Consider the following 14,139-nt stretch of genomic DNA (forward strand, 5'->3'; position numbering starts at 1 on the left):
CCCAAAACAATTAGCTAGTAAGAGGCATAAACAATTGAACAAAGAAATCCAGTTCTTTATAGGTACAAACACAAATTGAAACACAACATTTCGTTAACTAAGCTGAAGAATGAGTCAGACTCTGTGATAAACTGGAAACAAAGAACAAAAGCCCTAATACTACACAGGTAACTTAGAAGGGCTCATTTAGATTCCCTTTACAGCTGAAACTGAGTTTGACTCAATGATCTTGGAGATCTTTTCCAGCCTTAATGATTCTGTGCACAGAGAAGCTGAAGGATACAGATACACTGCATCCAAAGCCATTTTGCTTTCTGCAGAAATCTCTGTATTGCGGAAAGGAAGATTCCTATGACCAGCCTGGCCTTAGCTCTCACTCTCCTCTCCCATGTTCCATTTATCCCTCCTTTTCATTTGTGCACTTACGGATCCTTCAAACCATCCTTGCTTTTCCAACTAGCACAGGAAGCAGTTTGGATTGACCCATTGATATGAAGGAGAAATTTTGAGGAAATAAATTCTGCCTGTCAGCGTCTTGTCTGAGACATTTTTGACATCTCAAGTCACTGTTGACTCATTCTCCAGCAACATTAACCATGGCTATTTCCCCTTTTTCTTCTATTTTGACAGGACTATTATGTGGTTATTTTGTGCCCTACGGAGATGGATGCTCAAGTCCGAAGGGTGTTACAAATCCCAATGTGGTCCCAAAGAGTTATCTACCTGCAAGGCTCAGCCCTAAAAGATCAAGACCTATTGAGAGCTAAGTAGGCAAATATTGACCATTCTTTTTTGCTTTTCATTCATACTGTTTGATAAATAAGTTTAACAAGCAACAAAAGCTGTACTAGAAAGAAAGCCATGTTTGTTTAGAAGGTGAAGCAAAGCTCTTTGATAGAACTTGTTTTTCTTAATATCTGAAATTTTGAACCCAGTGTACAGATTTGTTTTTTGAAGTTGAGCCTGGTAACATTAAGCAGCTGTTCTGCTATACTACCTGAACTCTTCAGAGCCCTCCTCTTACCGCATACTTCCACCACTTCTAAGAGATGCTCTCTGCCAATTAATAGTGAATGACATTTATCAAAACACATCAGTCAAGCAGAGTTCCTCACACACACCTCCCTCCAGTTGAGCTCAATTAGTTGAGCTGCAAAGGAATTCACAGTGAAATTCATGCAGAAGGGTCATCTCTTTAAACTCTCCAAAGTGAGAGAAAGGTGATTCTTAGCAAATAACTGATTTAATTAATCTGCATTGCTCTGTGCTGTAGATAACTAAAATTAAGCCATTACCTGTCTGGCTATTTGTGTCATTCTTTACCTGAGGGGAGTTATTTCCAAGAATCTCATCTGTAAGAAACTTCATGAGCAGTATTACCTTCTCAGACTTCTGCCACTGAAAAAAACAGTATTTAAAATTTGATAAGATAAGAAAGCTTTGTTCAGGATTAGAAATTTTCTTTTGGAGAGATCCTTCTTTCTTTTTTTTTTTTTCTTTTTCCTTTCTTGCTGATTTCAAGAAGGAACTCTTATGTGGATTTAGCTGACATTTGTTCTACACATTACAAGAATTAAAATTAGGCTGTTCCCTAAATATAATCTTGAATTTCACTTATAATAACCTGAAGGTAGTCAGCTGTGGAACTGTGCTTTTTCCTGCAGAACATGTAATTGAATGTACCTGTCACAGAATAATTTTCAACCTCTCCTGAGGGAAGAAGCATAGTGGGAATTTAATAGAACATTGGATATGAAATATAACCCAGTACCCAAGATGTTTGGTGTATTTCTTTTTAATGAGAACATAATGTACTGAGGAGCTAACAAGGCACATGATAAAATTCCTCTAATAAATAAAGTAATGTTTACCAACAACAACAAAATAATCAAGAAGGGTCATATTATCAAAATGTATCCATATGTTATATGTGAATCAATGTCAAAATAACATTATAAAGGTAACACCAAAAAGTAAAGAAATGCCAGCAGTTGGGTGACTGCATCAGTAGTGAATAGCCAGTTAATAAAAAAACTGCATTTTTGCAAAAAAATCTCATCTAATTTTACTGAATTTTCTTTCCTATAACTTTGGTAAAACCCCTGTCTTCCCAGTACTACTCCTATGCTTGGCTGAAATTTCATAGAGCTCCCATGATTTCTTCTAATCAAAGGCACCGTGAACTGGAATCGTTCATTTAAGCATATATACACAGAAATGTCTGTTATTTATCCCAAACACATTATTCTTGTACATGTAACCAACTTTCTGCTCTCACTAGGCAAGACAAGGCTATTACCTGCCCCCTCTTGTTCATTCTTACCAGTAATAACTCGTGCATATTGCACTCTTACACACCAGGCAGACTGGTGCTGGTTATTCACCTTCCATATTCATGGCAGATAAATACTTTACAAATTTAGTTTGAGGCCACTCTGCTTTTACTACTTTGGCACAGCTTTTACTGTCACCAGGGTAAGAAATGAGAACAGACTCACCTTTGTCTGTGTTCTGTTTCTGTGTGCAAGACTGTGACTGTGACACACGAGTTCAGTGGGTACCTGCTTGGGCTGTGACAGGTCTGTCTCCTCTCTTCCAGGATGGACAATGCTGAAGCCTGTTTCATCCTGAGCAGCCGCTGTGAGGTGGACAGGACAGCAGCTGTAAGTTGGGGAGGGAGAAATGAGAGGATGGACAGGTTTTAATGCCCTTACTCCTTCTCAGCTCTTTTATATGCAGCAAGGGCAGAATAACATAAAAGTACTCTAACAGTAGATACGTAGGTACATTTATAACTGATCATTAATCACTTCCAAGAATGCTACTCTGTCAATATTCAAAGTACCTGAACTGCTCTAGATATTCAATTTCATCAGTTGTATTTATTAAATCAGAAAAGAGACAGGTATCAACTGACTGGCATATTCAGAACTAATGAAATAAAGCCTGAATTCAACTTAATAAATAAATTTGTGACTAATACAAGTAACCAGTATATATGAGACTATTTGACCATTTTTCATATTGGCCATTTTAAAAACTGAAAAACTCCAAGATTCTTTAAATAAGTTTCTGTGGCTTTGCCCATGCTCGTTGTTATTTGCAGTCAGGTAAGTTACTGTTCACAAAGGAACACTGCTAATACAAACTTCTGTGCAGTGCATCTCTGATAAAAGAATAAAACTGTATGAACTAGAACTCTTCCAGCTAATGAAATTATCTACTGATCACAGATATCCAGCAAAAAATTCCACCGAGGATGGATTTGTGAACCTAACTTGAAATTTTTCACTATGTGCACTACAAGAAATTATTGCAGTCTTGCCTCATTCGGTTCAATCTTGAACTCCAAAGGGGTTCAGTATTAGTCTGATATCCCTGAAGGTGCTTATAAATTGGCTAACAAGACAGAAACCAGTATTTATAATTCAGTAATTATGTTTTAAGCAATCTCAACTGAAAATACTGTTTTGGTGCTACATTGGAAGAAATAGCAATTATTTTTCTAAATGTTGAAAAGACATATAGTAAAAAATGGGAAATGAGAGCTTTGCATGATATCTGTAGCATTACTTAATGTCTCTATCACTTATTACTTCATCTGCCATCAGAACTTAGTTAAAAGATCTTAGCTAAAGATCCTGTTCTGGACCCATCCCTTGCAGAATTTCACTGAGTTCCCTGAGACACAAACCTGTGCTCCTGCTGTAACATTTAAACTTACTTACCTAAGGACTTTGAATTTGATTCGTCAGCAATAGACTGCTGAAAATACAGCAGTGAAAGCCACTGAACTGGCAGTAAGTAATCTCAGAGTAGTCAAGCGAGGCAGAACTACTGCTTGGAAATGACAGAGGGTCTGGGGTATTTAAAATTAAGAACAAGCAAGAGTTCTTGCAAATACTTGGAAAAATACTTGTAACTTCTAGGAAACTGAAAAATTCCAAAATAGCCCTAGTGTCTTATCTAAATCAGCCATGATTTCATAATTCAGAATAAATCAGCTACAACATCTCATTTCATATAATGTACTTGAGAGTTGCACAGTGGTTACAAATGAGAAATGCCATAAAATCAGTGTGTGATTTACACTGCATTGGGAGGGTTTATGCAGCATTAAGGACAGCAACACCACCAGTCAGCTGTTCATCTCTGCTCGTAACTGCTTCAGAATTTATGCAAAGAAAAGACAATTTTCAGCTCTGCTGGGCTGTGCTGTAGGGCAGGCAGTGGGCTCTGCATCGAGCTCCCAGAGCTCCCATCCGTTGTGGCCAGCATGGTGCTGGTTTGGCTCTGGAGCTGTGGCTCACTGCAGCTTTTGCTTTCTGACCTCAGGAAACATCAGAATGGTACCTGGCACACTTCAGCTGCCACTAAGACTTCTATCAAATCTCATTTCTCTTTGTACCTGGAGCACACAAACAGGCACCTCTCACCAAAGACCCTCTCCTGGTCCCTTCCCCTGGGCCACAATGATATCTCAGGGTCAGTGGGATCTGAAGCCTTGAAACAAGGTGTCACCTCTCTGCCTTGTTCTCTCTTTTGCTGTCACATTGCCTTTTCAGAGGGAATGCAATTCCTTATTCTGCAAGTAGAAAGTTCTTACATTTTTAAAAAACTATTTTGTCTTACTGCCCCCTAGGGCTGTGAAATGAAATTTTTTGTATTTCTTACACTGCTCCAGCCTCATGTTAGTATACAGCAGGTTTGTTTGTCACAGGGCTGAAGGAAGTTCAGCTGTCATCCCAGTAACAATCTTTATAAGTACCACTGATTTTCCACCCTGCTGTTGTTGAGAAGCTGACAAACTGCTAAAAGAGCCTTGGATCCTCTCCTGTGCATGACAGCTGTCAAAATAAAAGGAGGAGATTCCTGACCAGAAGAGCTGTTGTTACTCAAGTGATTTTTTGAAGCCTCTGCGGGTTTTTGTCCCCCCAGCTACAATGCTCAAGCAGAGGATTTACTCATTTGCCATGGATACCCCTGGCTGTTCATTGCTTGCTGTTTTGTTAGTTAATAGCTTCTAGTGACAACACTTTTGCTGTTGCTGACAGCTTTGTTCTGAGGCTTTCTGAAAATTCAGAGATGGTCCAATTCAACCTTGCATTTTTTTTTCCCCTTTCATTAATTAAATTGTGTGACTCTGCTGTACTGGCAATCTAAATTACAGTGCCTTAATGGCATCACAATATGGATGCAAACATAGCAGGATATAACTAATTTATCAAGTTTTGTGTGGCAAAATGAGATTCAATGAACAGAACTACTTTAAAATATATATTAAATGCATTTCCTTGAGTTATTATGATTTAAATACACCTACTTTAAAACTTGAGCTTTTCATACATGAATTTAAATATCACCTCTATATTAATCACCATTTGTATCTGTGGTAATTTTTGATCACTGACTGCAGTTCATTGTGTGGAGATCACATAGAAGAGAATATATTTTTTCATTCACCTTCCAAAGACACACATATTTAATAATGGGAACAGAAGCATAATTTTGTTTCAGTTACCTCTGTTTGTTGTGTGTACATGCATACTATATATTGGGAGAAAGATGAATGTTTTTTAAAGTGACTGCAACATAGCATAGAAATTGCTACATTTTAAAACAGAGAGCCACAATACTGACTGAATCTAAGAAATCACTTAAGGTGCCTACCTGTATTTTTCTTTCTCTTCCTTGGAGTGCTTCTTCAGTCTGGAATTTGGGAGAATAACAGCAGAAACTTGGGAACCAAATAAGCAGCTTTTGTATACAAACACATGGATATACCAAGTGGAAAGAGAAAAAAAGAAACAATAATGCAAGGTTATTAGATTAACAATGCATACCCACTGAGTTGATCTATAGGTCTAGGTTTATTTGAGTTTTTAACAAAATAGTGAAATTTGAATAATTTTATAATGAAGTCTTCATTCTTATATTTAACAGGCATTGCACATTCTGATAAAACCAGGATTTAAAAAAAAAAATTATAATTAAAAAAAAATCCAAGAAAATATGTAACATAGAGATAACTATTTCTAGGTATGTAACATAGCTGTGTGACAGCCATCTAGAACATTACCCAGTCATTTGCTGCTTCTAAGCTGTGTTGGTATGTCATTACCTTAAGGAAAACAGGAAAAAACCCAACAGCACACACAAACACAAAATCCTGAGGAGGGTAACTTGCCATATGTTATAGAAAAGTAAAAAAAAAATAAATGCCTGCATACAAGGAAAACCTACAGCAGGTTATACCCATGGTCTTAAATCTCCTGACTGGGCAGAGCAATCCTACATCTATAAAGGTACTAATAAGAAAAACTTGAAGTAAGATATTTTGCCATCCTCTTATGACTCCATTTTAGTATTTCTAGTAGAAAAACCTGCTAACATCTCAATTGATAATAAAATATTATGGTTTGAAAATGTCAATTACACTCTGTTCCAGGCAGAGATTTTCCCTTGTGTTCACAAGTCTGAAACCTTTTCTTACTGCTGATGCTGCAAACATAATGAATCATTCTTTATATTTTATCTTTAAATACCACCAATTTCATGACTAGGCAAGGCATTTCAGTCCAGGAATGGCTTTCTAGATACTGCTCTGAAATGTTTCTTTTTGTTTTGAAATAAATAAAAACCGATGGATGATACACTGGAATTAGTCTTATGTCACAAAATTCAAAATATGAATGAATTATCACATAGATGACTTTTATGGATAGCAGTATTCACCCTGCAGTAAACTCATTCTTGCCATGTGGTAACAAGAGCAAAAACTAACAGTCTGAAAAATCTCTTGGAATCTTTGCTTAATAGCTGGCTAAATCCTCACATCGGTTGTGCAAATGTTTTAGTTCCACAAAAATTCAGATCTGCTTTTAATTAAACTGATATTTTTAGAACTACTCACAATTTTAAACTCTCATTTCTGATGTCGTCATTTAATGCTATTTTAATTATGAGTCTCTTTGGAAGGACATCTATGCTACATAATTCTTTATTAATTAGACATGACTAATCACTACCATCTTTAGTTTTCACACAATCATTCCATATCCAAATGCTACCTTTTTCCAAATAACACAATCATTAGCATTTGCAGAAAGATAGAAGAGGTTCAAAATACCTTATTAGTGGAAGATTGCTGGAAATTAATAAGTAATAGTAATTATATAACTTACACATGAATAGTAATTATATAACTTACACATGGACATCCATACCAGCTGGTGCCACATGGCTTAAAATGAGTTTTCTTCAATGGAGCAAGTCTGATAATAGATTCCTTTTCTAATCTGACATGGTTATTTTTATTTCATTGGCACCCCTGGGTACTCTTTCTTCTAGGATCACCAAACCATTTTAAGAGCATGGGCAGTTAAAGATTTTGCTCCAAATTGTCCTTTGTATGTTCAGATACTGAAGCCTGAGAATAAATTCCACATCAAGTTTGCAGGTAAGTAGAAGATTGCTGTCATTTGAAGCACTCGTTAGTGTTTGACAGTTTGTTTCATGAACACAACAAAGGGAGAATCCCTGGGCATATTTACTACTTAGAAACTGATTAAATGTGCAGTTTTGTAAAATACTACACCTCCTAGCCATGGTAAAGACTTACTTCCAAGCACTTGTAATAATTAATAATTTTATGCTACATGATATAGAGAATATGATTATTTGATGTATAACTACTCCTTTATTCCAGATCCAGGTAGGTCTCCAGCTTACTGTACCCATGGCTGTAATTCATTTCTGTGTACCAGAACATAGTTACTAAGGGGTGTATAAGATCTATTCAGATTTAGTCCAACAAATGACTGAGTGAAAAATATTCTCATTGGACTGTTTTCTACCAAGTGGTATGGAAAACATGATTTTAATTACTTGCAAATATTTTGGAAAGAGACATAATTTAATTCTATATCTAGTAAAATGCATGCCTTAGAAACCACAGTGTAAGATGCAAAATGATATTAAGAAATCTGAGAAAATCCACTCCTATAAGAAGAGATTAACATCTTTTATTTGACAAACTATTTCTCTGTATTATATGTTTTTCTTTCTGTCTATACCCAAACAGTCACATATGTAGGTACACAGATGTCCAAATGCTCATGTGCAAAAACACACAAATACTTTTGGAGAAATAGCTCTGAAGTAGAAGAGAAGCTTTCCTTTTCAGCTGCAGTTTTGAAAATTCTATTTTCTTGAATGATATTCCAAGGAAGAAAAGATTGCTGATTCATGCAAAAATAAAAACAACTCTATGGAAAAATATTAGTCTCCTCCATCATCCCAGAATGTGATGAAAAAGTAAATTCCAGCAGAACGGCTCCAGAGCAACAGTTAAAGCTGTAATTTCAAAAGCTACGGAATTTACCACTGTGTTAGAAAGAAGAAAAAGCCCCATCAGTAGCAGTTCTGAAGTTATAAAAGTGTAATCTCAAGCCATGAGATGGCACAGAGGGGAATAAGGCTCCCACTGTGATGAGAATGATGGTACTTTTTCATCTCCCCCTTTAAACCAGCCAGCACAAACATAATCCCTGCTCCCTTAGCCATGGCTGCTTTCCTTTATCAGTAACTGTGTTAATTTGTTGTTCCAAATTATGCTTTTAAGAGGGTTTCATTATTCCTAATGGCTTGTCTCTGTAGGAGCTTATATATGACTAGACTTTGAAAACAGAGGCAGTTTTTCATGTCTGTTTGAAGTGTTACAGAATTTGGTCCATATTTGGGAAAAAAAAAAAAAAAAAAAGAGCAACCGAAAAACCCAGAAAAGCTCTTTTGGTAGAATTTCCTTCAACTGAACTTCATCACCACTGGAACCATGACAATAGTATTTGTTGGCACACATTTTCCTGAGAGGAAATCCCCCTTTGGTATTAGTGTCACCCAACACTTCATCATCCTGAAACATGTACCCAGTGAGGGCTGCAGACTACAGACCTGTCCAGAGTGTTTACGAGTGAAATTTGTCACAACCATCTGGAACATTTTTCTAAGTGCTTTTCCTATTATGATTCAGGGCTGCTTTATTACTGCCTTAATGTAAAAGCTTCTTTTAAATCTGATATTCCTTGAAAAAATGACTTTTCTTCTAGAGGTTTCCCAGAACAATACTGGGCATTTTTATAAGCCTGAAATAGTCAGTAATAGGATTTCTTCTTCCCTTTTTTTTTTTTTTTCTTTACATACAGGTTTAGATACTACAGCTGTCAAAAATGAAGTTTTTGAATTTAGAAGAAATACAATCAAATAGTCCTCCTAACTAAAGTTTAACTTTTAACTACATTAAAAATGTACAAGCACTAGAAGCCCAGTTTCTCAGCCGCTTATTTTAGGTTGACCAGTCCTCCTAGATTGCATGAGGCAGTCCTGAAATTCAGACACTGACTGCATGTTCCTATAGGAGTAGGGAGCAGTATATAGGAAAAGTAATTGTCATAATGTATTCCCATCCTGTAAGATGGGAACCAGATTTAAATATCTTTCCTGTCTTTAATGAGAGAATGAGAACTTATTTTTGTCCTCAAAGCAAGAGAATAGAGGCATCTTGGCCAGGCTCATGTGACCTGCCAGAAAGTCAGGTTTCCTGACTTTCCACCTGATGTCACACATACATCCTTGCATTCTGTGACTTCTGATATTTTTTACAGTGGATTTTAACTACTTTGTTTAAAATATTAACATACTGACATTGCTACAGTGGCGTAAATGTTTGTCCCAGCAAAGCCCTTTAAAAGTTTAAGGTGTGAACACTTTAAATACACTGCCACTATTAATATGACAGTGATCAGATGGGCAACTTTATCTCTTAAGCTGAAATACTTTGGTTTCTCCCTAGTAGTTTCCAATATAAAAATGCCTTGACATGCCCAGTTTTTCTTTCAATAATGCTGGCAGTTACATTCTTAATATTCCCACTTTTCTTTCAAACACACAAGTCTACAAAAGGCCATGTACCCTTGGTGCAAGCTCCTGGCCTTGTATTTCAGCACAAATGGGAAATAAAGTGAAGATTATCCACAGCAGAGCAATATATTTATGCAATTCAGAAACTACTAAATTCCAAATTTTCTGAGCTGAACTTAAAACTTTTATAATTTTGTGTGTGTGTGTCTGTGTGTGTATATATATATATCCTTTACTTTGAATATTTGGAAATTATATATAATTACAATTCCAGGAAATGGGGATACATTTTGACATTCCCTGTCTATTCAAAATGCACCCATGAATTAGCACAGATTGTTGAAGTCTGACATCAAAGCTTCAGTAGTTTATTTCAAAGGAACATAGTCCAGATTCACCTAAATGGATATTGAATGCAGCAGATGATTAATCTGTCCAATTACAGATAAAAATAGTCTAGAGGTAATGGATGGGCATTTTTCTCTATCAGATCTGGTAGTGGTCATGTTAACTTATCAAATTGACATAAGTAAGGTTTCTCAGAATAATTGTGCTAGGTCTAGGTCATTCTTACCACATGGCTGCTGCTGCAGGCATAAATCAGTATTTTGAGTCTGTTTTATCCTCAGTAACATCACAGAAACCATAACTCACCCCACTGCATTACTACATCCATTTGAGACAGACTTAGCAACAAAACTGCTGTCAAAATATATTTTTAACAGAAACAGCAACTTATGGAAATTCTACGTGTAATATTTCTTTAGTATAAACTCAATCAAAATACTTCTTTTTCTGGCAAGCTGATTTGACATATTTAATATTCACTTCAAGACAAACTGCAATTTCCTGGGCTGCCTCACTGTCACACTGGATGAGTAATTTGCTGATTCTGGTACCTGCTGTCAGGGGACACGACTGATGTCCCAGACCTGAGGAGTGGGAGAGCTGTCATCCAGCTTCCTCCCTGCTCACTTCTGAAAGATGCAGCAGATAAAGTTCTGTGTAATCCTCCTCAATACAAGTCTTGAGCATACACAGAAAACACAGTTAACTGTCAAATAATTGAGAAATGAGCAAGGCATTTTTGACCTGGTCTGTGTCTAATACAAGAACTTACCTGCAGAAGATCAAAGTCTCCAACAGGTGCAGAAATAATCCACAAGTCCAGCTCCAAGGCTCCTGATGTAAAAACACTTAACACCATGTGAATGTCTTATAGACATGATTAAGAGGCTGTTGGAGGACAGCAGTCTCTGTTTGCTGTGTGCTGTATTCTTTGGTAACATAACATTTTACACAGACATCTGCCAAGAAAGTTCACCATAGATGTTAGGATTGAAGTTACAGTTTTCATCTTCATTGTGCCATCCGTGATTTATTAACTTCCATTTGTATATATTTGGGCCAGCATGTACAATTGGGTTAAAATACAAGATCTGAAATAACAGATGATGAAATCATTACACTGTGTATTTTTAATTTCTTGTATTTTCAAAATAGCTATAATATGACAACATTCCAAACAAAAAATAAGGGGAAGTTATTTGGCAAAATCCTATACAAATAAAAAATAGCAAGAATTCTCTTTCTTTCAGTGTCAGGAAGTTGGTATTCACTTCCATAAATCTTTGTCATCTCACCAATGGTAATGGACTGCAGATATTCCATTCAAGCACAGACTATGCCTTACCCTCTCTAGTTTGAAATTCAAGTAGGTTTATTAATGGCATATGGTCAACTAAAAGAACATATTTCTATCTGAAACATTTTCTGCAGAAAATATTTAATTGCTACAGCTGAAATATATTTACAGGAAGAAAAATCTCATTTTGTCCTACGTTTGACAGTGTCTTTATATAACTAAATTCATCCCTTGCCTATGACATTTAAATAGGCCCTGATCTTCAGAAAATAGGAGAATTAATTACTCAGTTCAGTAGTAAATGATTCTGTTACTGAAAAGCCTCTAGATATTTCAAAATAAAAGGGACAGAGAAGGCACAATATGCCTTCACTTCTATTTTTCAGGAAGTTTCATGCTTATAGCTATACAATAAATTCTGTCAGGAAAGCACCTTAGAGAGGCAAGGTGGTTCTGAGGATTTCAGTGACACATTGGTGAAACCAGAAACAGATGAGCATAGTTCAGGTCTAGCTGGGGAGGTTGTTTGCCTGCCTTTACTCAGCAGTTTTCATGTGCCTATGTTTTGATCATCAGCTGTACTACTTGTAATATTCTTTCTGATTAGAAGCAAATTCTGATCCCATCAAAAGAACCAAAGAGCAAATTCAGAGGGGAAAAAACTGACTTAGTATTAAAATGCCTTTATGGTTTTACAAAACCTCTCTGACTGTTTCTACACTGACAAGCAGTTACAAGTTTTGTGCTTGTCCCTTTTTATAGCCATTGCAATATGGTCACAGGTATATGGGAGTTACATTAAAGAATAATTTCTGTTTCCTAGCCATCCATGTTAGATAGCCTAGATAGGAAAAGTCACACACATCTGATTTCCAAGGTTCAAGCAGAAAATTAAGATCTTGGGCCTACTTTTGAGTGATCCATCTTCACCATTGTCCATTCCTAGACCAGGAAGGGAAAATTCTGTTCAGTTGGAAGTATTTTTTAAAAAAATCGTATCCTTCTTTTTTTTTCCTACAGATCATGTTGTATGTGAAGAGGAATTCAAATATGCTATGCTAGCTCTAAATTGTATATGTCCAGCTACTTCTACATTAATCACTTTGCTGGTTCATACATCTAGGGGACAGTAAGTATATACTACCATAAAAATAAACCCCAAACAACTTGAAGAATTGTATATGTCCAGCTACTTCTACATTAATCACTTTGCTGGTTCATACATCTAGGGGACAGTAAGTATATACTACCAAAAAAAAAAAAAAAAACCCCAAACAACTTGAAAAAGTCATAGCTGATATTTGGAAAACAGCTTACCCTGAATTCCCACACAACTACAGTTTTAAAAAAGAAAATGGAACTATCTGCACAATAAAAAAATCAAAATGCATCAAGGCAATATAGTTTTGAAGAGAACACCCCTCCCCCCAGTATTTAAGAGTTTGTTGCATGCTGTTGTGCCACTTCCACCATATAAAATATGAAAAAAATGAATTTCTGGTTTAGTAGATTGAAGTGTCTCTATCAGAAAATTCTACTTACGAGCACTAACAAGTCCTAAGAATACATATATCTAATAGGTTAATTTCAAGGTCTGTTTCAATGAACTAAAAAAAAAAAAAAAAAAAAGGTTTTTGATGACATATGGTATTTGCTCTTCTGTGCCTGTATGTTAAGAGGCAAACAAACATACATGATTTTTATTTTTAACATGACCACACCTGGAAGGGGTGCAGAATTATGGTGTCTCTGCAGACTGCATAGTCACAGTAGAACTTCCCTGAATTCACTAAAATAATTTTACCAGATCTGGTGTATCTCTTTTATGCTGTATTTTTGGAATAATAAGGTATTGATTGAAATGTTGTAGGCACACAGCTGCAATAAAGAGTGAATCTCTAAATATATTTGTAGAAATGGAATAGCTGCATATACAATACATAAGTCTTGTAACAGGCTAACTTCTTTTTCAAGTAACCATGAAGTCAGTATGTATATGTTTATAAGCAGAGTTATTTAACCTTATATATGACATTTCTAGTATTCCCCTTTGCCCAGAATGGGGAAACAGAAATTCATCCTAGAACTGTTACTACTGAGAACAACAAATGTCAAGATTTTAGTGGCACTGTGCACTAGAATCTCCTAGTAGGAAGACAACAGAACATTGTTTGGATACCTGCTGAGCACCGTGATGAAATACATTCTTATACATTTTTTATCTGCCTACCTTTTAATTCTGTGACATGCACAGAATCCAGAGCTGTTCCAGTTATTTCATATTACATGCGCGTAAAAGAAGAGCAGTGTTCCTAACAGCTTTCAGGGAATTTTCCTTCAGCACTAAACCAAACACATAAAAGGGAATTTTTTTATGCTGTACTTAGGAACTGCAGCATTTCATTGCTTAACACAGTCACATTGATCATTTACAGATTCCCAACTGTGATGCAAAGTAACTGTCACAGAATTCAAAAGTGCTTAAGATTTCTTTTGCAATCAGAATTAATAGATGTCACCAGCGTAATAAAACTAACTCTTTTCTAGTCTGGTCATTGTATACTAGGAGCAAAAAG

The 14,139-nt window shown here is 36.0% G+C and overlaps 1 protein-coding gene across 1 annotated transcript in view; it reads left to right on the forward strand.

Moving 5' to 3' along the window:
* The window catches only part of KCNT2 (potassium sodium-activated channel subfamily T member 2), a 116,053-nt gene that overhangs the window by 66,698 nt on the left and 35,216 nt on the right, over window positions 1-14,139 (forward strand). The window contains exons 12-15 of the mRNA XM_041479624.1: window positions 631-767; window positions 2,600-2,663; window positions 7,351-7,459; window positions 12,584-12,692. Of these exons, the coding sequence (XP_041335558.1) occupies window positions 631-767; window positions 2,600-2,663; window positions 7,351-7,459; window positions 12,584-12,692 (419 nt within the window). The remainder of the gene's footprint in view (window positions 1-630; window positions 768-2,599; window positions 2,664-7,350; window positions 7,460-12,583; window positions 12,693-14,139) is intronic.

The sequence above is a fragment of the Pyrgilauda ruficollis genome, unplaced genomic scaffold (assembly GCF_017590135.1).
Source record: "Pyrgilauda ruficollis isolate IOZ18807 unplaced genomic scaffold, ASM1759013v1 scaffold49, whole genome shotgun sequence".
Classification (NCBI taxonomy): Eukaryota; Metazoa; Chordata; class Aves; order Passeriformes; family Passeridae; genus Pyrgilauda; species Pyrgilauda ruficollis.